The sequence below is a fragment of the Gamsiella multidivaricata genome, assembly GCF_025024155.1.
Source record: "Gamsiella multidivaricata strain RSA 2152 chromosome Unknown BC939scaffold_94, whole genome shotgun sequence".
In the NCBI taxonomy this organism is placed as follows: domain Eukaryota; kingdom Fungi; phylum Mortierellomycota; class Mortierellomycetes; order Mortierellales; family Mortierellaceae; genus Gamsiella; species Gamsiella multidivaricata.
In genome coordinates this window covers 13,851-39,722 of record NW_026251802.1, presented here as the reverse complement: position 1 = coordinate 39,722, position 25,872 = coordinate 13,851, and the positions used below count along the sequence as shown (strand labels likewise).

Genomic DNA, 25,872 nt, shown 5'->3' with positions numbered 1-25,872 from the left:
GGACACGAGAAATGAGTGCCCATTCGTCCCCCTCCACCTCCCTCTGACCCTTCTTTGGTTAGATCCCAGAAGACAAAAACGCACCAGAGGGCCTGTGTGGACCAGTAAGTAGTGGTCCTAGGGGTTTCAGGCTAGAACGGGTCCGGGTACGGTCCCAGAGATACCCATCTCCATTCGAATTTCGTCCTCACCACTCCAATCACAGCCGCCGCAAACCCAGGTTTGCAAGGTAATCGACATGCCCTGTCAACAATCAGATCCGCAGGAAAGCAATGGGTTCGCCACAATAAAGCGCTTCTTCATCATACCTCCAGACACTATCATATAAAACTCAGCCTCCACAGGAAAAAAAAAAGTTGACGCCGCACTCCTTTAGCTACCACCTCGAGCGTGCATCCAGAAGTACAAGAGCGTTAAACTTCCGCTCATTATGTTTTGTCCGCCTTGTCCGCCCTCAGAAGGGTGCCGTAAAGAGTGCTCAGCGTATGTAGATCCTTCGCACATGCCTCTCATATCATCTCCAGGGTACAAACGACATCTGATGATTACCTGGACGAATAGTGCGTAGAAGAGGCCGAAGACGAATACGATCCATTGCTGAGACTATTACTGTTGTCTACCACCTTCCCGACAGGAACTGGGTGGCCGTTATAAAAATGATGTCCGTTTCCTTCGCTGGATGGACTTCTAAGATATGTGAAGAAAAAGGACCAATTATCAGCAGATGCTTGGATTATAAAGCTGCCCTGGCTTGATTTTTGGTCTGTTCTTGACTGCAGCAATGCCTTTCATGATGATAGCCCCTGAAAAAATGGGGAAACAGCAGTAGAATAGCACGCGCATGCTGATATAACAAAGGCTACAAAGGCACCCGCCACCGAGAATTGTGTTCTATGCATCCCCCTTCATCTGAACACAAGCGGAAAAAAAATTGCACTGATAAAACACTTACAAGGGGTGTTGATGATGATCCTGAGGGTATGATGCGTGGTGTGCATGGTAAGAGTGGTATTGGGCTTGGGGGTGGTCATAGTCGTAGTGGCCCTGCTGCTGTGGCTGTTGTTGCTGATAACCGTACTGAGCACCATTCGACGATAGCTGAGTTGAGGACACAGAGGGTGAGGTGGGCGAGACAAAGGAGCCGTGGATGGGCTGGGCATGGCCGTAGTGAGAGGCGTACAGGGAAGGGTCGTCATTATTGCTGTTGCTATTGCTATTGCCATTGCCATGTGCAAAGGAGGACACAGTATGGATAGGAGGCGGCAGATAGGAACCATTAGAGTTGTGGGCATAGTGTGAGGATGAGGAAGAGGACGAGGACGAGTGGTGGCTATGGCCGTGGCCATTGCTGTAGTGCTGCGGCTGCTGCTGCTGCTGGTCGTAGTACTCATCGCTGTATCCGCCAGTGTGTTCTTGACCGTAATGACTCTGTTGCTGGTGTCGGGTTGAATAAGTCGTGAGTCCAGAGGCGTTGTTGCTGGAGCTGTTGGTGTAATCCATTGACATGGACCTTGGCTCGGCCCTATCCGAGTATTCTGCGTGCTGTTTGACAGCAGACATGGCCGAAGGCCGCTCTTTGCCGAGGTCTGTTAAGCTGGTAATCGGGGATGTTGCAGCAGTCATTGCTGTGGCAGTAGATGTAGCTGAAGAAGAGTGGAGTAGGGTATGAGTTTGAGAAATGGTCTTAAAAAAGATGTATCACGAAGTGCCAAAAAAAAAGTGTGAAACAAAGAACGCTGTGGAGATGCAGGACGTGTAACGGTGTGTTCAAGTTCAAGGATTGAGTGCGTACTGCAAAGGAAAGACTACCGAGGGTAAAGATAAGCAAAAGAATACGACAAGGGAAAGAAAGGGGGGGGAAGTGGAGAACGGACCACTCGGATTATGTGCGTATGTTCGTGCGTTGCGTTGCGCTGCGTGGATGTGGTTGTGCGTGAGTGAAAAAATGAGCGAAGAAAGAATGAGCGTGCGGATGTGTTGTTGCCCTGTGTTTGTGTGCCTGTGCTTTGCTTGGAAGGAAGGGGTGTCAGCGTCGGTTGTTGGTTGGCTCAAGCTCGTTTGACCCTTAGTACGCTGGGTATTTTGTTCTTTTTACTACAGGTGTTTAGAGAAGGAGAGCGCAAAAGGAAGCCGAGAGCACCGAGAGAACTATAGTACGACAGCGACTGAGCGAATAATGAAAAAAAGAAAGGGAGAAGGACGGCGAAGAGAAAGAAAGGACACTCTGCCAACTAGGAAAAGAAGGAATGAAAAGATGGCGAAGTAGACTTTTTTGCTGCCGAGGTTCGTCAAAGGGAAAAATAGGGATTAGAATGGGACGCTCGAGGGCGGATGTGCGGGGGGGGGTTATAAAAGAGTATAGGAAAAATGAAATAAAAATAAGAAAAATAAAAGCGTGAAAAAGATAAATTTAAATGAATGCAATAAGAAAAGGTGAGGAGGAGATGGGGGTAGAAGGAGGGGTGAGAAGGAGGAAGAAAGGAAGGAGGAAAGAAAGAAAGAAAAAAAAAAGTGGGTTCGAATGAGGAAAAAGAGGATGAGAGTGATGATGGAGTGTGAAGAAAGAGGAAAGGGAGAAGGGACGAGGGAGAGAGACTACTACGGCAACTTACTACGCCTGAGAAGAGAGGACATGAACCCCAAGGACGAAGTGAATGAGTAAGAGAACAGATTAAGTGAATAAGGAAACTAAGACAAAACGGCTTTGACCAGTCAACCGAACCCAGAAAACTTCTGTGCTCTCTCTCTCGCTCGGAATAGAGGGCGTCGTGCTTTTTGTTGTGTTGTCTCGCTGCAGAACGAAAGAAGATGAAGGAGGACGAATGATGTGGGCAAAGGGTGCTGTCTGCTGTAGATACAACAACAGTGCATGTTGAGCAAGAGCCAGGAGGCACAAGAACACAAGAATACAAGGTCCTCGGTCTATTATTGAGTTCATTATAGTACAAGTGGCCCTGTCTCCTACCATCACTACCAAACAACGGGTATGAGTAATAATTCAGTTGGTTCTAATACAATTTACAATAGATAAAAAAGATAAAGTAACAGTCGTCTCTTTCGACTGATATTAGGATGGATGGGCGGAACACAGGCAGAGCAAAGTCCACATTGAGTAATCTAGTATACTCGTTGTTGTCCGAAGATGAACGAGGGTGGGTGGGCATCGCAGTCGCGAGAACTCTCTCAACCAGCGTCGTACTTTTAGTTTGCTATATTATCCTTCTTTCAGAGGCATTCATCATCGTCTGTTGCGGCCCTTGTCCATCAACCCATGTTCAGCGGACGGCGCTTGGGGAAGTAACAAGGCACGACTTCAACAGTAAAAAAAAGATGTGGACTTCGCGAGCTGAGTGGCTGTAGTACTCAATAACCGGTAGTCCGGCAACTTCCTCAATTCATCCGCACGTTCTTTCCAAACCCATCGGCCTGGTAGAGGACATAAACGCGCACATCATTGTGTCCATATTGCCCATCAAATGACATGGTTCATGTACAGCAGACTCCTGGTAGCTTGCTATTACAGTCTCCTGCAAGTGGTGGGATGGAGACTACATGCCGGCGTACAAAGGAGCCCCATCACTCCGCTCACATCCTGCAAGTCGTCGGCGTCGAGGACCGAGCTATCGCCATTCAAACAAGCGTCAGGATAAGACATGTAAGGACGACGGAAGGCGGATAGGGCAAAAAGAAAGTATGTGATATTTTTGAACGACAGCGCATTGAGTTTTTCGTTGCGGATGGTGCCACAAGCAACCAACCCTTACAACAAGAGAGCGCAACAACAAAAACAAAAAGTACAAAGGGAAAAGGCATTAAGCACAGGAGCACTTTGACATTACACAAAGAGAGCCGTCAAATAAAACGCAAAAAAAAGAGGATCTTTTGTTCAATCCACTTTTCCACACCACTCGGCTTAAGGCATGTTCTGAAGTGGAACATGCCTTCAACATCCCAGTGGATAGGGCAGCTTCGGAAGGAAAAAAGAGGCGTGTAAATGATCGAACAAACTGTAAAGAAATGAAATGTCCGACTAGACTACCATCGATCCAACCATGCCATCGCCATACCCCTTGTAATCATTCTGAATTCCCTACATGTTTTCAAGCATGGCGACCATACTCCAGAACACGAGCATTTAATACCTCGTACATTCTCCGCATGCATGGCATGGAAGGTCGTTTTTAAATTACTCGAAAAAGGATCCCTACCGTCCCTTCCTCCCTTCTCGCTTGATCTTCTACTCGCGCTGCTCAACGAGAGGCGGATGCTCCCCTGTGGTTGCTAATTGATATGGCCCAAGTGCAATGCAGGAATGCCTTTCTGTTCATGCGAGTCTTTGAGAGCCGATCCATGTTATATTTCACGCATGGTACTGCAGTAACATATCGATGGCGATCCACAGCATTCTTCTGATTCTGGATCATAACACGTGTACCACTTCAACTGATTCCTTGCAATGCTGGTATGGCCGTCTTTTTTTTTTTTTTTTTGGCTTTGCATTGCTCTATTTTGTTATGGACGCCGTACAGGGTTTTCTTATGTTCACATGCTACCTATTTAATTTTTTGCCCGCAGCTTGCAGTTCGAGCTCCTAAACTTCGGATCCATCGGAGACGACTCCGCTTCTTTTTCCTTGTAGGGAAACTCTCAGATCTGTGAGGGAAGCAGTTTCATGTAGTGCAAGTGTCCTGTGGAGAGAGGGAGAACTGTAGAGACGACGCCGGTTACATCCGCAACAATAGAAGGCGCTCTTGTATGGGAAGTAATTATTTTGCATCTATACGACAAACGCGCAGGTGCCAAGAGTATCGACCCTCTGCCACGGATTACTATGAAATAGGATTAGCCGTTTTGACCTCTCACCATAATAACAAATAACAACCACGCCTCGTTTCCTAGTTATGTGAGGTTTAGAGCATTATGTGTGTGTGTTTTTCATTATACCCTGTTATGCACGAATGAAAACAACAAAGCGCCAGTGGGGTGATCGATTCTTAGAAAGCGCACTCATGAACCGTAGAATCATCTTAACGAACAGTCCGTTGGGTTGGATTCTATTAAATAACACGCGTTCCAGCCGTTGACACTGGGCCGACATATCAAAGAACCAACAGGGTTGAAAGAACTATAAAAAACAGAAACCACATTGATGAACAGACCGCTTCCTCGCATCCGCAAACCCTTCCCCATGTGTTCACACGCCCAGGTCACTTCTGCACGAATGAACCTACCCCTGAATTTTTTTTTTTGTATTTCGATCGCTTGGCTTCATACATGCCCCCGAGTACCTTTTGCGCACCGCCTGTTCCCCCTGCAAATCTCTGATGAAACGGTCAGCAAAGCATGCTTACGTGGGTGCATGTTTTTCATTGTCTGCCGCAATCGTTTGATGTTTATGAGATCGCCTTCGAGAAATTAAAACAGCTAGCCGGGATAATAACGACCAGCCTAGGAGTGATGTTAGAGCACAGCTTTAAAGTTGTAAGACGCCTCAGCCCTGTGGCACCCAACTCACGGCGAATACTATCCTGCCTGGTTACAAGAGTAATCAGCCGTAACACCATGTAACGTCTCTCATGAACAACGACAGCCAGGGGGGTACGAGACACAATAATCCTTCATACTTTCAGATTACCGCAGCAGGGCAACAGATGGTCGTGCGAAGCTGGTTAGAGGAAATGCTGGGCCATTTCATTTTTCGTTACTCCAACATCAACCCCAAAAAGGTGACCAAAAAAAATCATGCAAAAAAAAAACGGCTCTTTGCTTATGCATCTGGCAGATAATCGCCTTGCATCGTGCGGATTCGCGCGATGGGTAATCTTTTGGTCTAGCACATTTTTTTATGCTCCGTGCCTAAGTCCCCTTCATGTTGTTCGTGTTGCCGATGATGTACCACTTCTTGTCCTACTCACTTTTTTTTTTTAAAAGAGCGATCATTTCTTGACCCTGGGTCGAGTCCAGTAGTCTATTGAATTTTGAATTGTTCTTTTCTGTGCAACCATCTAAGTAGAAGAATACCATGGGCAGGGGTGCGTCCAATCCGACTCACGACAACACCACTCAACCCACCTACTCACTGCACCCTTGTCTGTCTCGGTGCACAACGACTGGAGAACTCATTCCCCAATCAAATAGTGGAACTGAAGAAATAAGCGCAGGTGAGAAGGATCAACTGCACTCAGTTCAGTCTTCATAATCGATTAAACCACCTCTCCAATCGGTCGATTTTATTATTTGTTTGTTTGTTTGTTGGTGTCAAGTGCATCGCAGTCTAAGTGCAATGCTTTGATTATGCCATCAGTCATTCCATGGCCTCAAGAGTGCCTTGACCATTTCAAAAACACTTAGATTACTTAGTGTTTGGTCAGCAGATGGCAAATAACGTGTGCATCATTAAAAGAGTGCAAAACGCTCGACCACACATGCAGCCAGTCCAGATATGGATCGGGTCACGACGAGAAATGGAAGCGGCGAAAAAAAAAAGAGGGCGCGTTTTCGTTTAATTCAAAAATAAATTACAAATATGTGTCCATATCCGTGAAAGTACAAACTGCTGCTATTGAACCACATTCCGCCCTCACGCGTACAACATGCCATCTCATCTCCAGGGATCCCATGCTCTTCTTTTTTCTTCTTTGTGGAGTGCACAAAAAGTGATCACGAATAATGTGCAGCACCCATCAACATCTCCTCATGGTACATCACACGCACTGCCAAAGATCGTTTACTTGATGTGTTGTGTTTGAACTTTGAACGTTCCACAATTATGCCAAACCACCGAAAGACAAAACAAAAGAGGCAACACTTGTGCTACCTGCTCCTCTTGACAGAAAGAGAGAAAAAGAGAGCGACAGAAAGAAAAGAGGTCGCTGCTGACCCAACACAATCCAGTGTTTGTCTCACACCAATCAACAGCTTCGCCTTCGACAACAGTAGTCCCTATCCTCGTATCCATATTGGCATCATGTTACATGCATGTCGTGTTGCTTGCAAATGCTGACGGTTATTTTATTACATGGCTAACAATTAGCCAATTAGTATTTCCAGCTATCAGGACAAGGCAGAGAAGAGAAAGAAACAAGGAATGAGTGTTATGAATAAACAATACAGCCTTACAAGAAAAGCATACTCCAACACAATAAAACGCGCCTGACACGCGTATCCCTTGTTCAAGCTTGGCTTACATCTTTAAGGTCTTGTCTTTGCTTCCACTGGCTGCTTTATCACCTGACGGACTCCAGTCGACTGTGAATACCTCGTCAAGATGCCCTGGCAATTCCATCTTCATCTTTTTCGTCTTAACATCCCATAGCTTGATCGTGCTATCCTTACTGCAGGAAAGTAACATTCTGCTGTCGCTTGACCATACAACCTGGTACACCTCTGCAACATGTCCACGAAGCGATGCAATAAATCTAACGGGGAAATACATGTATAAGCACGTATAGGATGTCAGCCGCCATATCTACAAACATTATCAGGCATAGTAACTAAAAGATATATACGTACTTTCCGTCGCGACTGTCCCAAAGCTTCACTGACTTGTCAAAGCTAGCAGAAGCAATGTACCGTCCATCGGGCGAGAAGCTGACATGATTGACGGTCTTTTGATGTCCCACCATCCTCTTGGGTGTGGCCTTCTTTCCATCGACCTCTTCCTTAAAGTTCGGCCACAAGTACATCGTGAAATCGTCGGATCCAGAACATAACCTCTCCGGATTCAATGCGATCGCCTTTTCATACCGCTCCAACGCGCGCTTCTGTGCCTCATTTTCATCCTTGTAAATCTTTCCCGTATGATCGTTCGCTCCTGTCCTCAGGACTCCGTCCGTGCTTAATGCCAGTGTTGTGACCCAGTGCGCATGTCCCGTAAGCGCCTTTACCAGTTTTCCTGGATGATCGCCCATCGATGCCCAGACTTTGATTGACTTATCCCTTGATGCTGAATAGATCAACCCGTCGCCTGCCCATTTGACACACATCACTGGTGCGGTATGCTGCGCCATCGAGAACTCGAGCTGCTTCTTGACCACATCCCACACACGTACAGTGCCGTCCGAGGACGATGAGGCAAGTCTTCTACAGGATGCATTCAAATGTAGGGGCTCCCATGCTAAAGCGCTGACCCATTTGGAGTGTCCCTTCAAGATCGCATGCTGCTTTCCTGTCCTGGGCTCCCAAAGAATTACCAGTCCATCCATGCCTGCGGAAGCCAGGTATTTGCCATTGGGTGACCATGATACATGCTGAACCCAGTGCCTGTGTCCCTTAAGCTGGTGCTGTGGCGTCTCGGTGTTGAGGTCCCAGATCCGAACGGTGGTATCACCGCCTCCACTAGCGAGCATGGTCCCACAGGGCGAGAATGAAACGCAGAGGATGGCATCGGTGTGACCAGCGAGGGAGGAGGAGCATCGGGTGACGGCGCGGACACGGAAAACAGCTTGAGGGCGATAGAGGATTTTGAAGGTCTCTTCGGTTGAGTGCTTTCCGGGTTGGATGATGTCCTGATCCAGAGTAGTAGCGATTTCTGTTTCGGCTACCTCAAACGTATATGGCAGAGGGTCTTCTTCCTATAAAGAGAGGAGGGTGTGTTGAGATATGCTTAATATGGTTCTCGCGAATGTTCCTGATACTGCAATAGCATGAATAATCGCGGGTATCGTAGACATACGTTGCCGAGCAGGCTGTTAAGGAGGAGAGCGAGTTGCTCTGGGTTCACATCGACTGGGAGACTGAGGGCGGGTCCTGAGGCGACTCCCTCCTCGTTGTAAAACTGGGCAATGACATTCGCCGTTTCCGCCATAGTGGTATATTGTGAATAAGGGAGCTAGGTGAAGGAGGGAGTGAAGAGGACTACCTTGTTGCTGTTGTATGTTGGTAAAAAAAAAAAAAAAAGAACAACAAGTTTGCGGGCAGCAGTCACTTCTCAGGTGATACAGTATACTATGAAGAATTGCGTTCAGAGTTGAACTCTCGGTGAACACGGCACATCTCAGCTGGGGCCTTTTTTCTATTGGGGAAGTATCTCAAAATGACTCCTGGTGCCTCCTTGGAGCCATTGTTCAAGACGTTCAACAGACCATTCGCATGTGCTTGGACTCCTTTTTTATTTTTATTTTGCTGTGTGGAACAGACAAAGACACTTTTTTTTTTTGCTGAGACAACATTGTTGGTTACCTGGGATCTGGTTATACCAGAGACGCACCTGATCCAGATCCATAATCGATCTTTGATAGGTTGCAGCAATGCCTCCTCTACGACTGGGTCCCTTACTGGAAGACGAATAGCTCTGAGACCTCCGCGCTTGATCTGATTTGTAGTGAGAAGAAACATTCGTAGCGGAGGTTCTTCTGACCGTTCTTGCATGAACAAGGCCGCGCAGAAACACAGCGTCTAAGAGCCTACGTGCTAGTCGTGGTCGCCCCCAGAGGTCCCCTGATGCGCTTTTTATGGCCACCGAAAAGACCCCGTCTCTTCAAACTCGTCTCCTTCGACTCGGCATCAGCACACACTCGTACTGCTGTTACTTTCCTGCAAAGTATTTCTCCAACCCATCTTATCGCCAAAAAAAAAAACCAACCGTCGTCCCTTTGCACCCTTCTGATCGCCCAATCCGAGAATGAGTTCGCAGGTTATCATCAATTCTCATTCCCCAGTTCCAGGGGCCTCTCCCCTGGTCGAGGCATTCTCCTCGGGGACTTTTCCGCCTGTGACTATGATGTTTCCCAACGACAATACCTCATCATTCGACCCAGCATCAGATCGCCTGCAGGTGCCTGTAAGCTGGCACAACACACCATCACCGCCACCACCTTCTCTACAGCAGCAACAGCAACAGCAACAGCAACAGCAACAGCAACAGCAACAGCAACAGCAACAGCAACAGCAACAGCAACAGCAACAGCAACAGCAACAGCAACAGCAACAGCAACAGCAACAGCAACAGCAACAGCAACAACAACAACAACAACAACAACAACAACAACAACAACAACAACAACAACAACAACAACAACAACAACAACAACAAGAGCAAGAGCAGGAGCAGGAGCAGGAGCAGAAGCAAGAGCATCCGTGCCAATTGCCTCAAGTAGCTCCTCCAACTCAAGCAGGAAGCGGCTCCACAACAAAGGAAAAGCGCTCACGCCGATGGTCTCTGGCCGGTCGACTATTCGACAGACGCAAGACCGCACCCGAGCCCTCCGATATACCAGTTCCTCTTCAGCCCCAAACCCTTGCCTCTACCACTGACAGTACCATTCCTACCGCCGCCGTTAATGATAACAGTTTCGGCACCATCCACAATATCAATACCGAACATATTTATCCCGGTTCGCAAGCGCAACAACAACAAGATCCCGAGATTCCTCAAGGTGTTTCTCCTGCCACAACAAACAGCACAGCGATGAATGTCCGCCGCTCCAGTTTAGTCGACATCCCCAAGGCGTTGTTATCCTCGCTCCGTCGAGCGTCTCTCTCGACCATCCCCGAACCCAGGCAACTTGAAGACAGCACCGATGAAGCGGAGGAATATGAAGACAACAGCAATGTTGAGGACGGTGAGATCCTGATGGCAACGGTGATGACCTCGAATGGACTCTGTCAAGCCATCATGGCCGTCCCTAAGCAACCGCCAGGCCCATCCGGTCCCCAAAACTATGCAGCGCCACTCAAGAGTATCATGAAGAAGCAGTTCTTGTCAGTGGTACCGCCTAGCATCAACAATGACGAAGACTTACCATTACCAGCGCCAGCGCCAGTACCAGCACCAGCGACATCCCTTGACGCCGGAGCATCTCAATCTCCCACAAGCAAAGGAGCCCATTTGTTCGAATCCTCGGATATCCACCCATTGGCGACGCCGGACAAGAATGACATGAATCTAGACTGCCTCACGCCCACAGACCGCCGTGCGCGACTCATCATCAACTCACCGGTCCCGAGTCCTCTTCAACAGCAATTGCAGCGCACGCACCTGGCACCCATCCCTCCGAAGTTGAGCACTTCGCCTGTGGGAAGATATAGCTCACCACAAGGAGTGGCCATCCCTCCAGATTTTACGCCTGGTGTACAATCGAACAACAACGCATACGCGGATCGGGGAGGCGAGCGGGTGCAGGGCCTGGTCAGCGATTTGCATAGGCAGGGTAGCAGAGGTAACGGTTTTTCACAGATTCAGGAACAACAGTCGTCGAACGCACCGTCAGGCAACCACAGAGGCGGTGGAAGTGGATATGTCAGTGCGCGAGCTCAGGATCTCTCGAGGCAGTACTATTCTTCGAATGGTCCGTTCCGATCGCACTACTATGGAGATATCAACCAGCAGGATAGCTCAGGCGGCATGCGAGGATCATTGCAAAAGAACGACGTGCCTGAAGCAGCTGCTACGATCGCATTTCTTGGGCAAGACGCGTTTGACAACAATTTACATGGCCGTATTCTCCCGGGAATAAGCAACTACGACGCTGACGAGAGGATGGGAGGATCGCTGGAAAGTATGAAACACGAGTATGGCTATGGTTATTGTTATGGTAAGCCGCGCAAAGCCATTAGCTTCACGGATACGATCGAGATCATCCCGGCATACCGTAAGGGGGAATACAACCGACGGTCTGATAAAAATGCGACGTTCAAGATACTGACGCCGGATCTGAAGAATGAGATTAGGGACGAGTTGAATAGTTTCAAGATGAGAGAGATGGCGGTGCATGTTCAGAGCATGGGGAACACGGCGTTTCATTAGTGAGGGAGCAGATAGTCCGGGAATTATTAGTTAATATTGTCTTCCTATCTTTCTCTATTAAAAACGTGCCACACCATTACGGACGGGTATAGCATAGATGTCATGTATGAGCTCTTGGTGGCATATCTGGAGTGTAAGCCCTTTTGCCTACGCGTAAAAGCGTGGGAGAAATGAGGGAGTGGAGCACGGTTGGTTGCACAAACGAAATCATAATTCATGGTGATGCAGGGCACGGTGGGTGGGAGACCAAAATAGACGGCGCGCCGCTGTTCTGACGCTGTTGCTAGGATCTAGAAATTCCTGACCAACAGCACTGCAACTCGGGTACACACATACATGGTCTATATTCTGCGCTGGATATGTGGAGGACCCACTGGCTGCGTGGGAATGTATTAGTAGCAGCCCAGAACCTAAGAGTCATACGTTTTCACTTCCAGCTGGCTCTGAATTTTTTTTTTCCTTATTGCCGGGCGAATATTCCTTTACATCCATTCATATGCAGGGCACCAGCCGTGAATGACTCTTAAGCCCTTTCGCCCCTTGCCTGCTTCCTCCCTACCGGGACTCAGACTTATAGGCGGCGTGTAGAGCACTCCGACAGGGGAGTTTATCTTCTTTTAGAAAGACTAGTGCACTGCACTCCAGAGCGGAGCGTGGATGCGATTGATTCTGGGATCCAAATCTGAGATATCGAAGAGACCGAAGGGACCCTAATGATCATCACAGGAAAATCATATCGCCCTCCCACGGACATGATGGTGCTACTCTCAGTCGGCAACCGATACGGAGACAACGAGACCTATAATAACACCACCTTATCCCCTGGCCCTTTGCCGAGGATTTCTTTCTTCTCAATCCACTCTAGCGTCTGAACTTTTCGTCTCTACTCCCTCATTTCCTCTTACTCTATTTTCTTTCTCCTTGTCATTCCGCCGTTCACTCACTCCTTTTCATCTACACGACACGCATACTATGGCTGCATCCCCACATCCGGAGCAGCGCATCTCCTCATACGAGGTTGATAAGAAGATCTTTTACTCAGACTCTTCCACCTCGATCTCGAGCGACGACAGCCACCACGACGACAACAACAAGGAGCTAGGCCTTGACCAAGGCATTGATCTTCTGGCAGAAAGACCTTCGCAAGGCGGCAACATCTCCGCGTTCTTCAACATTGTCTGTGTCGTTGCTGGAACAGGAACCTTGGGTCTCCCGTACAGTTTGGCCAAAGGTATTAACTTACTCGGGGAAGAGCACCCATTGCTGACTATATTCGTTTGCTGGTCTAAAGATATCAATGTACCAGCACTTCTCACTCATTATGGTTTCTACATGCCCTTATTTACTCTTCACATTTCACATTTCCTTCTGCTCTGCATAGGCGGGTGGATCGGCGTCGGTATCTTGGTCCTGTCGATGATTATGTCGATCTACACAGGGATCCTTATTATCAAATGTATCTACTACAATGGCCATACGCGCCTGGCCTCGTATCAAGAGATTGGACAGCAAGCCTTTGGAAGGATAGGTCTCATCGCCGTCTGGTTCTTCCACACCTCAATTGTCCTTGGAGCGCCCGTCATGTACTTCATCCTATCCGGTACTGAAATCCGCGGCTTGACCCAGGCTCATGTCAATATCTCCGATAAGGTCTGGATCTGGATTTGCTGTGGCGTCGTCTCGATCCCCTTTATGCTCATGAAGACTTTAAAGGAGGTCTCGCTATTGAGGTATTCAAAAAGCAACATGCTTACAGATGCTTGGAGGATTCACTTATACATTTAACCTATCGACAAGCGAGAATAATACTGCTTTACTCTGCCTTTTTGTTATTAGTATCTTTGGTGTCATTGCGACTGCTGTGCTGGTGGGTGTGACAATGGTTGAGTCTGCAGTTGACTACAAGAACCACAAGGACACTGTCAAGTATGACGCCGCGATCCTCCGCAACCTGCCCCTGGCAGTTGCGACAATCTCAGTCTGCTTTGGTGGTAACGTCGTTTACATGCATGTGGAAGAATCGATGCGATACCCACGCGCCTGGAACAAGGTTCTCATCTGGGCCATGATCGCCTGCTGCTTCATGTACGCCATGGTTGCTATACCCGGCTATCTGACCTACGGACCTGACGCTACCTCACCTATTTTGTCATCCTTGCCTGAGGGAGCCTCGCGTAAGGTCGCAACAATTACGATCGTGGCACATGTGCTATTGGCGGCTCCGGTGTTGATGACTTCGTTTGCGCTAGAAGTCGAGCGCGTGATGAGTATCTCGGTCGAGCAACGCGGTGTAGTGAAGGAGAGGATTTACAGGACGATCGTGCGTCTGATAATCATGGGGGTGGTTGGAGGAATCGCGTGCTTAGTACCGTTCTTTGACTCGTTCCTGTCGTTGTTAGGAGCGTTGGGCAACTGTATGTTGATCTATGTACTGCCAATTGGGTTCTATTGGAAGCTCTTTGGATGGAGACAGATGAGATGGTACGAGTTAGTGTGGTGTGGCATTATCTTGGTGATTGGGCTGCTGAGCTGCGTCATCGGCTCGATCGATGCGATCAAAGATCTGCACCGCGACTTTACCCAAGGACGGCCTTAGGAGAGAATGGGATGAAGGAAAAGCGTGACACTGAGGGCAAGAAGAAAAATAGATAGCCTGAGGGACATTGCCTCGGCAGGTTTTTTGCTATCGATTTTCTCACTATATTTATTTATTACTGCTACATATTTTATATCCACACCACTCAGACCCCTTTTCATATTCGACTAATTTGAGCCGCAACCCATCTAGTATTGTATCCTTTAGCATTCGTATATACTCAATCATTTCTTCAGTCTAGCATCCTCAAAGTTTTTAATTGCCGAAAAAATGGAAAGAATGAACATGCTGCCGTACGCGTGTCGCGTACGTGTCCGGGTCGCAGCAAAGCATATCAAATTTATGGGGAACAAACGACAGCAAATCTTGCTCCTCGTGGCAAACTTATCCGCATCGTAACATCGTGATCGCATTCATGAGTCCATCGTCCATATTCTAGCCAAGAAATGCATGCTCAGCAGCCGTTTTGAAACAACTGGGATAGCATGCACCACGCGTCTATTTTATTGTTTTCTTGGGGTGACAACAGAAACTGGGGACATCTGCGCAATCGTATATTCTGTTTTAGACTAGAGGCGCACGCAACATTGGATCAGATCCTTGACCGCACCTGAAGCAGAATCCTTATTCTTATCAACCACTATACGCGACTCATTTACAGCGTCTATCTCTATGATGCCTCGTGGTTCCACAATTGCTCTGTCGTCCTTGCCAAGACCTAATTAACTACTGCACCATGGTTGCACCAGGCCCCTGATTCCCGTCTGGCCTGCTCGTCTGCTCACTGACGCGCTCATCTATGAATGCACTAGAATCATCGTTCTTGGGTATCCGCACCAGAATAATTTCGTATCGATTAAATAAGGGTGTGGTCGTGCACAGACCAAGGGCAAGAAATAGAAATGTTCACTTTAAACCTTCCTTCACATGCTGCCCCATCACAAAAGGTGAATGCTTCCTAGAAAGCACCAATGCGGGACAAACCAAAACGCCGTGCTGTCAACGCCATTTGCTTCCATTCGCAAATGGCCGGCTATGCTGGATCAAGGAATCATCTAGGTGGGAGGAGTGCTAAGCATTACAAAGTGCCATCTTCCCTCCCTCCCCCCTCCCCCTTAGTTGAGATGGCATACCAACAGGTGCTGAGCACGGGAATGCTCGCTCTACGCAACTGAGCGATATCCTTAACGTGGTCTAGGAATCTGAAAATGCTGTGAGGAGAACCCTTGGACTCTGTCGACACAAAAATTCCGAAAAATCCTGGGTCCCGAGAAGGTTGTGTCAAACCATGTGTTGCAGGAATTTTGTGAGGAGTTGTGGAGAGTTGAGAGCAACATGTAAACACCACGATCATCGCGACGACACGTACATACCCCATATAGATATCTGCCTGGAGCTGCATCAAAGGTCGAGGATCCGAACAGTTCCATAGATATCTGATTTCAGCGCTTTATGTTAAAGCAACCCCTCCCCCGCTAAGAATTTGTGGCCATAATGCAATTACTTTATGAAAAAGTGTATAACATGAATGAGGAATGGGTTTGGTTAAGAAATGACTTGATAACGTCTGTTCCACACAGCAAAAAAAAAAATCCATGGAGTCATGCACAAAATGTCAGATAAAGAAAAATGCTGACCGAGCGCAGCATGTAGACAGGCCACTTTTGCGCACAAGGACTCCCCATTATCGCTCTTGGCAGTTGGATGGTTGTTAATTGCATTAATGCGAGAATGCGGGGACGAGTACATGTAGAGAATAACAACGGTGTGAGTGAGCAAGGAGAATTAGCGTGGCAAAAAAATGCGATTTACGTCGTCTTGGCGTTTTTCTCAGACTATGGGGGGTTCAACAAACGCGTCTTATTGTTTTATTTTCCTGTACTTTTCATGTGCTAAACGACTTTCGATGCTGCATTGGGGTCAGAAGAAGAGAATGGCGCTCTATGTTTTCTCTAGCCTAATAGATAAAAAAATTTGTAAAGACGTCTGGTTGTGGTCATCGTGTAGCTGCGTGTGTTAATCAGCTGAGATATTTCAAATTCGTGCTTTCGGATCCTCCCATCGGGAGTTTCTCGTTGCAGGTATCCTTGATGTGTTGTGTAGGTGGAGTCATTCCAGAAACATGACAGGCGAAAAAAAAAAAAAAAAAAAAAAAAACCTGTTGGAAAGATGACCAGAGAGTCTGCTTCGCCTGCAGCAGATTACAGCTTTGCTTGTCGCTTTAGAACGACAGTTGTACATGTGTAGGAGTGCGTGAGCAGGTTAGTCTACATATGTAAGCTATGTTTACTTTGACCCAATTGTTTAACAGAAAGGACAAGGATGCGTGCCCCATTCACTGTGACCACTCACGAGCATAGAGAGGTAATCATCATACAAACCAGAAGGACACGTTATATTATTGTATCGAAGGACCGTACATGGCCCTTGTTGAACTAGGGTCCTTTGAACTGATGGCTATGTTGTGTCGCATATATAGTATATACCCCTTTTGAATTTTTTTTTTTGGGGTAGGCATCTTCATCATCATCGAAATCTCTGCTCTGTTGCTCATCGCTGCTACAGAGGTACATAGAGACCATCCCATGTATGTGTTGATGTCTACAGAGTTGGCGTGTCCGAGAAAGAGGCAGGATGCCATCGCGAGGGAATCGTGCGACCATCCCGTGGCAGCATTCGAAGCTCATGGTGGTACGAAGACTGTAGAGTGCGAGGTTCATTGTTGTGTCTGTGTGTAGAAGAGTGCAGCTGGAAGAATCCAGGAGAGAAATCTAATGTTCTCAAGCAACAGATGCAATGCGCGCGTGGCATTGGCGTGGCGTGGCGGGAATGCAAATGGACTCCACCTTTTTCTACCTTAGAAAGAGAACAGCGAGGATCTGCTGTACCAGGAGTGGGATAGAGTGGGTTCACCAGAGAAGGAACATCCTCCCCCTCCTCCCCCGAGAGCCATGGATTCACTAGCCAGTCAGGGTCCGCCATCGAGCTAAAGTGATGTTTTTCATGGCCTGCGTTGCTTCCTGCCCCCCATTTCCCCTTCTTGAGGGTTTCTTTATGTAACTCAGTACTTTTTAGTCTCATCCACATTCAATCGCTCATTCATTCGATAGTCAGTCAATCGGTGGGGTAAGAAAGCATCTGTGAAGATGATGAAGAAAAAAGTACAAAAAGAAGGAAGGCTGCCTCTTCCTTTCCTTCCTCCTCTTCTCTGTTTTCTAACTTCACCCTCTTTTTCCGTGCTCATATCCCCAAGAGTTGCAAGCACACCTTATTCGTCTGTACCATCAACCATCCTTCTGTATATTTTCAATCTCTCCCTCTTCTCCTTCCTGGAATACCTCCTCATACCCGCACCAGCAGCAGCCCCACGCGCAACGCATCGGTAACCAACCACCCAATTACCCTGCCAACACAAGCACAGCCAAAGCACAGCCAAAGCACAGCAGCAACACATCACATCCCACAATGTCCGCACAAGTAGCATCCGTGTCGCCCTCGATGGTCTCCAACGTTGTCACACTACTCCGCCAGCGCCAAAAGGCTCTCGTCAAGCGTGGCAAGGCTAACCCGGCCATGACCATGCTGGCCCTCACTGCGATCCTCTACTACTGGCTCGGTCGCATGCGGGCCAAGAAGGGTCCCCCACGCGGCATGGCCATCCCTCATCTCAAGACCAGACTCTTCATGCTCGATGTTGGATATTCCTATGTCAAGGCCAGACGCGATGGTGATGAGCTCAAGTGGGTCCAGGGACTGTCGAAGCAGGGCCTGACCCTGACCACCGAGTTTGTTGGCCACTGCTTGATCCTGGTCTTTGAGCCATCATCTGTCCAACACATCTTGGTCAAGAACTTTGAGAACTATCCCAAGGGTAAGTCTTATCTCAAAATAAGATGCTGTCCCCCTCCCCATTTTTTCTATGAGAGCCCATAATGATGGCAGACTATCGATTTTGAGATGCTTCTCCACAAAACATGTAACACATCTACACCTTAATCCTCGCTTGCTTGGACTCTCATATTCTATCCTCCACACTTCGGAGCCGATCCAGCTCGGTTCGGCCAAAGTATCAACATGCAACGCCGTTCTTTTATTTCTATACAGTAGAATAGTTCACCTCAAAATACTTTTAACTCCACATATGCACACTCTAAAGTAACACGGACCCCGCCATACAAACGCGCGCCTCATTTCCCACCCTTACTTTTTTCAGCCAATGGTATTCAATACGCAGCATACTGACGCTCTCCCTCTACAATTTCCAAAATAGGCCCAGCCTTCCACAAGGCTTTTTCTCCTTTCATGGGAACCGGCATCTTCAACGCCGATGGTGCTGCATGGAAGAACCAGCGCGCGCTCGCCCGTCCTCACTTCCAGGTCACCGAGTACAAGGGTGCAGCCCATATCGAGACGCAGATCAACCAGGTCTTCGGCATCCTCGATAAGGCCATCGCTGCAGGCGATGTCATCGATGTTCAAGATCTCTGGTCGCGATACACCATCGATACTGCCACAGGGTTCCTCTTTGGTGACTGCATCAATGCCCTGGACGTGCCCCAGTCCAAGTTCGTGAGCGCCTTCAACTATACTCAAAAGATCTGCGGCTGGAAGATCCGTCTGTGCGATTACCAGGGACTGGTCCCTGCCAGGGAGTTCCCTCAGAAGGTCAAGGACATGGATGCAGTGCTCATGCCCATTGTCGATGCTGCCATCGTCAAGGAGATCAAGCGACGCGATGCGACTGCGGCGGGCGAGGAGAACGAGCATCGCCACGATAATCTGCTAATGCACTTCTTGAACTCCGTGGATGAGAACGGCAAACCATTCGACCGCATCTACCTTCGCGACATGTTGATGAACTTCTTGCTCGCTGGGCGAGACACCTCGACCAACCTGCTTACCTTCATGTGCTATAACCTCGGTACTCACCCCGAAGTCTTGGAGCGTGTCCGCCAGGAGATCTTTGAGGTCGTCGGCAAGGATCGCAAGCCCGACCACGAGGACATCAAGAAGCTCAAGTTCCTGAAGCAGGTCATCAACGAAACCCTACGTCTGTACCCCGCCGTGCCCTTCAACATCAAGACTTGTCTTGAGGATGATGTCCTCCCCAACGGTTACTTCGTCCCCAAGGGCTCGCTCGTCGTCCACTCTTCCTATGTGACCCATCGCATGAAGGAGTACTGGGGTGAGGATGCCGAGGAGTTCGATCCCGACCGCTGGGGACCTGAGCGTGTGAAGATGGTCCGTCCCTTCATGTTCTTCCCCTTCCATGCCGGCCCACGTATCTGCCTCGGACAGAACTTTGCCTACAACCAGGTCATGAATACTATGACCCGCTTAATCCAGAAGTACACCTGGCGTGTCGTCGATGGCTTCGTGCCCAAACCAGAGTCTGATATTACCATGTACTCCAGGAATGGAATGCAAATCATCTTTGAAAAACTCCAAGCATAAGTCTCTCGTTGCTCTCTCTCTGTCCTCATTCCTCGGCTGGTAATTAGAGTAGCAAAAGACCTTTCGATGTTCATCTGTTAATAATATCTTCGCATTCAAACCCTCACACAAAGGACTATTTATTTTATCGATGATGAAGATACGCAATGTTGGAATGCAAGGATGAGCTGTTGTTACAAGTACAAGTCGAATGATAAGTATCAATACAGTGTGGGGTTGGATAGTAAAACATGCGGCGCTTAATAGCGCTTGAGTAGTGCCTGTAGGTGTCCTTGGATATACACTTTTTCCAGGAGGTACCGTTGACTCATGACCCTTTCCGGAATTGACAGTACCCCTCTAAGAAGGGAAATCTCTCCGCGGCCAGCGCGCTCGTTGTCGACAAATATATCCCTATGCTGTTCCCGAGAGTTCCTGGTCAACCGTTCGTATGCCTGGGCAAAGAGCTTGCGGATTTCCAGTACCTTGATTGATCCCTTGGTTACATTGTTGTCGGCATTGATAGGGTCCAATGTCACAAGTCGAATGTGCCTGTGTCCGTTATTTTCGCGGTTCGTGACTGGAAAGTATTTGCCTGTGCCTGCGACATCAATGCCAACATCCTGATAGTTGAAGTGAAGACCGTAAAGCTCAAAGAACTCAATGAGTAGGACGCCCAAGTTCTTATCTGGGTTGATGAGACCAGCCTGGACCGCCGGATGTCGCTGCAAGAAGCTGAGGACCATGATCACTGTGGCATAAGATCCAATTCCACCAAGGTAGACCTCGTTGAGCTCGTTGGCCATCAAGAACTGTTTTATCAGCATCGTCAAGGAGCGTAGACCGGGTGTCTTGGTCATATAGTTCTTGACGACCTCTGCGCCCTCGATTCCGCTAACCTGGTTGAACGAGACATCAACCGAAATATGACTGTATGTTTCCTGAAACTTGACAATGGGCACTCTTGCTTTGGCGATGCATGTAATGTTTTCCCCGACTCCTGATCGCCGCAGATGATTCCTCAGATTTTGGAGGTCCTTGTATTTGTTGATTTCTCTGCCGAGGAGAACGACGACGTCCATATCACTACTCATACCAAAACGAAAAGTCGTTACAAAAAAAAAAAAAAAAAAAAAAAAAGATTAGCAAATGCGCTTCTTTTTATGTATCATTAAGTGCGCAAAGAATTATCACCTGGAGGGGAGGTAAAGTTGTGTCTCAAAACTCCCAAAGACCTTGACATCGGCAGTATTCCACAGATCCTTGATCGCGCGCTTTATCCGCTCAAAGACAAGTGCGCGGACATTGTGCTCTTCCGGCGTTGGATTAAGGAACGTGATAAAGTCCTCCAATTCTCGTGTCAGCATGGTTGGTACGGACGGGAGCTTCGAGTATGGTCGCCGCATCCAAGGACACTCTGCTGGGGATCCTGAACTGTCCATCATCTCAATGCTGTCGACCACATGCCGCTTCCGCTTTTGACCATGAGGTGAAGCTGCAGACGGGGCTGGGAATGAAGCTGGAGATGGTCCCGCGGCTGGAAATGCAGGTCGAACTGAGGGCCGAGCTACTCCTGGAAATGTAGGTTGAGCTGAGGATAGGGCTACAGGTGCTGATTGAGGGCTCGGCGCCTTGGCTGGCTGTCGATTACTCTTGCCATCGTCATGCCCGAACGCAATAAAGTCTGTGCTTTGCTTGAATGCATCCCTAGACTCGTACTTTTCCGAGCCCACATTCCTGACCGCTGTTGTGGTGTGAACCTCTGAAGTCGAATGCAAGGCCTCAGTCTGCATCGGGGTCAAATCGTTTTGTTGATGCTCATCGAGGTAAAGATTTAGTAAATCTTGATAGTCTTGTCGTTGATTACGGAAACGATCCAGCATCTTGTTCAAGTCTTGCGATCTCTCATCCATTATGGACGGTCTTGAGACTGCGGTGGAATTTGAATTCGATGATAGCGATAATGACGGGCGAGGATTGCCGCGTTGATCGGGGTAGCTATTCAAGTGGGATGAGTTCCCAGTAGGTGTGGATTCCCGCTTCCAAAGATTATCATCGTACTGGTATTGAAGGTCCCGCTCGTACTCGTCGTCCACGTAGGTGCCTACATGAGCGGCTGGGTCTGGTATGTGGTGATGATGCTGTGGCGCGATTGGTTCTTGTCCTGGTCGCGCGCCCTGTCCCTTCCTGTTGCGCTTTCGTTTCTTGTTGTTGGCCTTGGGAGAATTTTGCTGCTGAGGATTCATTTTGGGGTTACCACTGGCACTACCACCGCTGGCGTGCTGATGATCACCCTTGCCTTTGTCTTTGCCCTTGCTTTGATGGTGCTGGGTCTTCTTGGCCTTCTTGGCCTTAGCCTCCTGATGCCTTTTGTGCGCTAAGAGATGGGGTCCTGGTTTGCCGATGCCCAGGAACTTGTTGATCGACTTGTTGCCCTTGCCGCTCTTGCCTCCAGACTTTTTGCTGGCCTTGTGTCCACTGTTGTGCGTCGCCTTGTAGTGGTTCGACTGGTGAGCGTTCTTGTCTCGCTTCACCATGGAGTGCGTTGAATTGTTATTCGAAGAGGAGAGATGCAAAAAAGACCTTTGTGAAAGCGAACAAAGATCAACATCTCAAGGGTGGCTTCGCCCATCACCCGAATTAATCACATTTCATGAGAAAGACCCCAGGGCTGGCGCATGCAAAAGATAAGCTCCTTGGCGGGGAATTGAACCCCGGTCTTCCGCGTGACAGGCGGAGATACTCACCACTATACTACCAGGGACTGAACTATTTATAAAAGCAAGCACTAATACCTTTATATTTCTTATAAAATATGTGCACGTGATACCTGACATTGCTGGCCATGGATTTCCTGCGGTCATTTTTTTTTTTTTTTTACCCATTCGATTCAAGGGAACGGAAGGACAAGCCCTTCACGTATCACCTCTACCTGTAGGGGATACTGCGACTGCCGACGATTGGGGGTGTGGATCAACAGTTCGGGGAACACAGGACCAGTTAAGCGCCATGTGCAGAACGAGGTTAACACCATCTGCAATATTCTCGAATACAAGAGCATCACGGACCGACAGGCTGCATATGTTATCAACACAGTGCTACTGCCGAAAATATTGTACCTTCTTAGTATTTATGTTCTGCCTCCGGCGACGCTCCAACAGTTGACAGGGCGTTACATGAAGATATGCAAAAGCAAGTCCAGGATGGCATCCACAACTCCCAACAGCGTCATGCACCACAATCGACTGTTTGCAGTTCGACACCTAGCAGACGTACAAGCAGAAGAGCACATCTCAACACTTTTTCTGCGTTTGAACGACAACAGCATAGTGGGACGGGCGAGTCGTGTTCGTTTATTTCAGCTCCAACAACGACAGTGCACCACCGTTTGTCCCACAAAGGCTCCAGAACGAGTGCAGGGCTTTAAGCACTGCTTGATCAGCCAGATATGCAAAATTATGGCGGACCGACAGATCACCTTCGACGTTACGATGGCATCGGAGATGGACCTTTCCCAGCATGCGATTACTATTGAGGATTGGATTGGTGATAGACTGACCGAAGAGATCAGAATAGGGCTTGGAGCTATTGGAGTATTTTTTGTTGATCAGATTCTGAACACTACTCACACAGAATTAGCAAGTTGGCAAACGTTTAGACAGCGGTTCAACGTGCGAACGGTAGCCTCTCCGCCTTGGTTCCAGGAATTGCAGGCGATCGTGCACGGGGGCGATTATGTCCAGGAAGCTACTGCACAATGGATTGATGAGCTACTGGAGGAATTACCATCCGATCTGGAAGAGCCACAGGCGCCAAATGACTTGGACGAAGATGAACAGCCCGCCGCTGTGCATCCAGCACCAGTTGACAATTTAGACAGGGCGGTATCACCTCTACCTGTAGGGGATACTGCGACTGCCGACGATGACAGCGTGCCCGACGAAGCTGCGAGTGAGGAGGAAAGGTCCGAAGGCGGAGGAGATAACAATGCAGAACAACCGATGGATCAACCACCACTGGAGGAAGACAATGGAGAGCAGAACAACGGTTTGCTGTCGTCTCAGGACATTCTCAACTTGGATCCGGAAACTGCGCTCTTCACACCGCGAGTCCAAGAGACGCTCAGCCAGCGTAGCGTAAGGAAGCAGGAATACATTCGACGTGCTATGGTAAACATGACAGGCAATCGACTGCGTAATCAAGACGACTTGGACCGTGCTTTCGACAGAGAAGAGCACAGACTCGATCAACAATGGATTAAACAGAAGCGAGCACAACTGAAAGTAGTACAGAGGCACCTTCGGCAACAAATGCAGCAGGCAGAACAGCAAACACGGGAACAACAGCGACAATTGGAAGAGGAGCGGCGGCGGGCAGAACAGCAAGAGAGTGACCGACAGCGGCAGCTGGAAGAGGAGCGGCAGCAGGAGAAGCAACAGCAGGAGGAGCAACGACGCCTGCGGGACATCGAGAGACGGGCTCGATACAGAGAAGAACGACGAAGACGACGCCATTTATATCGTAGATATATGAATGTGGATGCAGAGGCGTGTATAGACCACTTGCATGAGGATGCGCACAAGGCGGTGGACAATATGACGACACCTGTTCGCCAACCATTGCCGGCAGTATCAGATGAAATTGAGCGAGATTTACTGGGATTGGCGCTCCAGGTACCAACAATCCAGCAAATTCGGACAGCTAGGAGACGTTTGCAAACACATCGAAGGCTTCACTTCTGCTCGGATGGGTCAGTGATTCACAACGGCACAGAGCAGGTCAGTGCAGCATTCGGAGTTGTCGTTTCTGTGGATGGTGGTCCCTACACAACGGCGTTCAGTGGACGGGTCGGGGGATACGCGTCGTCAACAATTGCAGAGATGTGTGGGCTCTTGGCAACAATTCTTATCAGCCCAAGGGAAGAGAACGTCGACATCTACATCGACAATCTCACAGTCGTCAACAATTTCAAGGAGTTGGTGCAGCAGCGGGATTCAGCAACAGCAAGGCAGCGTTTGAGATCTGCAGATGCACAGTGGTGGGCGATGGTGCATTATGCCTTCTTGCAACAAGGACAAGGTATATCTGTGCATTGGGTACGAGGACATGCTGGACACCGTGGCAACGAGGCTGCAGACACTGTTGCCAAGGCAGCACATGGGATCGATACAGGACTATGGAGGCTAGACGCAACGCAGCACCATGATTTGAAATGCCACGCACAGTTTGCAACACACAGTGCAGACCTGGACTTGAGGAGGATACTGAAGTTGCAGTCCGCGGTACGGCACCATTATCAGTGGACATTGCAGCATCGAACGAGGACCTACATCAAGGATTGGCGGTCGGTAGCATGGGCGCCCACGCTACGGATCTTACACGATAACAACCCGCCAAAGCGCTTATACACCAGCCTGGAAGACTGTCGTTTACGTTCGCACAGGATCAAGAAGCTGCATGGAGATTTGCCGACATTGCAGGCGATGAAGAAACGACATCCAGATACCTACCAAACGGACATATGTCGTAGGTGTGAGAGGGAACCAGAGACGAACGATCATCTTTGGCGTTGTTCAGCTATCTTGTGCGACCAGCGACAAGAGTGGAGGGACGCGGTGGAGGAAGTGGAGTTGAATGGATATCGTGCATGGAGACAGGCAGTGCGAAAATGGGAACAGGAGAGAGAGGAGGCCGAACGGAAGGACAAGCCCTTCACTGCGACTTGCCCCAACTTCTCGGCAACAGGAACGAAGGCTATCTGGGAGTCAATGCAGTGGATTCAGGGGACGGCGGAAAGGCGAGGGACATATCGGGTTGCGGAAGGAGAGGAGCCGGAGAGTGAGGCAGATTGGGAGGTCAAGGACTTATACCGAGGTTTGGTGCCAACGGGACTCATTGAGACCTGGAAGCAGCTATTTACCACCACCAAGTGGATTGCGACGATCATGGTGACAAAGTTCGTGAGCAGGATCGAAGAGTTTGGCAGGACCAAGATATGGAACAAACGATGCGAGGACACTGTCGCCTGGGAAAAGTCAGTTGGAATCACCTTCATGAGCAAACGCGCCGGAGGACGCAACGGTGATCGGGGACACCA

The 25,872-nt window shown here is 48.8% G+C and overlaps 6 protein-coding genes and 1 non-coding gene across 7 annotated transcripts; 3 read left to right on the top strand and 4 right to left on the bottom strand.

Moving 5' to 3' along the window:
- Nucleotides 1-237: 237 nt before the first annotated feature.
- BC939DRAFT_330670 (uncharacterized protein) lies at nt 238-1,955 on the bottom strand. The gene is made up of 2 exons (XM_051551588.1): nt 953-1,955; nt 238-687 (listed from the first exon to the last, which is right to left on the bottom strand). Exons 1-2 carry the CDS (start codon nt 1,621-1,623, stop codon nt 546-548), a joined length of 813 nt encoding a protein of 270 aa, XP_051407462.1. The 5' UTR covers nt 1,624-1,955; the 3' UTR covers nt 238-545.
- A 5,033-nt stretch (nt 1,956-6,988) lies between these two features.
- Nucleotides 6,989-8,855, bottom strand: BC939DRAFT_532792 (WD40-repeat-containing domain protein). The gene is made up of 4 exons (XM_051561673.1): nt 8,675-8,855; nt 7,513-8,573; nt 7,188-7,418; nt 6,989-7,050 (listed from the first exon to the last, which is right to left on the bottom strand). The coding sequence occupies exons 1-4, from the start codon at nt 8,804-8,806 to the stop codon at nt 7,038-7,040; spliced, it is 1,437 nt and encodes a 478-aa protein (XP_051407461.1). The 5' UTR covers nt 8,807-8,855; the 3' UTR covers nt 6,989-7,037.
- A 1,128-nt stretch (nt 8,856-9,983) lies between these two features.
- On the top strand, nt 9,984-11,813 carry BC939DRAFT_465977 (uncharacterized protein). The gene has a single exon (XM_051557592.1). It carries the CDS (start codon nt 10,409-10,411, stop codon nt 11,744-11,746), a length of 1,338 nt encoding a protein of 445 aa, XP_051407460.1. The 5' UTR covers nt 9,984-10,408; the 3' UTR covers nt 11,747-11,813.
- A 905-nt stretch (nt 11,814-12,718) lies between these two features.
- On the top strand, nt 12,719-14,342 carry BC939DRAFT_485213 (transmembrane amino acid transporter protein-domain-containing protein; the record flags this gene model as incomplete). Its single annotated transcript, XM_051559294.1, has 3 exons — nt 12,719-12,977; nt 13,128-13,476; nt 13,583-14,342. 3 exons carry the CDS (start codon nt 12,719-12,721, stop codon nt 14,340-14,342), a joined length of 1,368 nt encoding a protein of 455 aa, XP_051407459.1.
- Nucleotides 14,343-18,026: 3,684 nt separating this feature from the next.
- Nucleotides 18,027-19,796, top strand: BC939DRAFT_402665 (cytochrome P450; the record flags this gene model as incomplete). Its single annotated transcript, XM_051552690.1, has 2 exons — nt 18,027-18,213; nt 18,613-19,796. 2 exons carry the CDS (start codon nt 18,027-18,029, stop codon nt 19,794-19,796), a joined length of 1,371 nt encoding a protein of 456 aa, XP_051407458.1.
- A 239-nt stretch (nt 19,797-20,035) lies between these two features.
- Nucleotides 20,036-21,217, bottom strand: BC939DRAFT_402689 (uncharacterized protein; the record flags this gene model as incomplete). Its single annotated transcript, XM_051552691.1, has 2 exons — nt 20,036-20,861; nt 20,970-21,217. 2 exons carry the CDS (start codon nt 21,215-21,217, stop codon nt 20,036-20,038), a joined length of 1,074 nt encoding a protein of 357 aa, XP_051407457.1.
- A 1,250-nt stretch (nt 21,218-22,467) lies between these two features.
- Nucleotides 22,468-22,539, bottom strand: BC939DRAFT_t168. The gene has a single exon. It is a non-coding gene; the product is annotated as a tRNA-Asp (tRNA).
- Nucleotides 22,540-25,872: the final 3,333 nt, after the last annotated feature.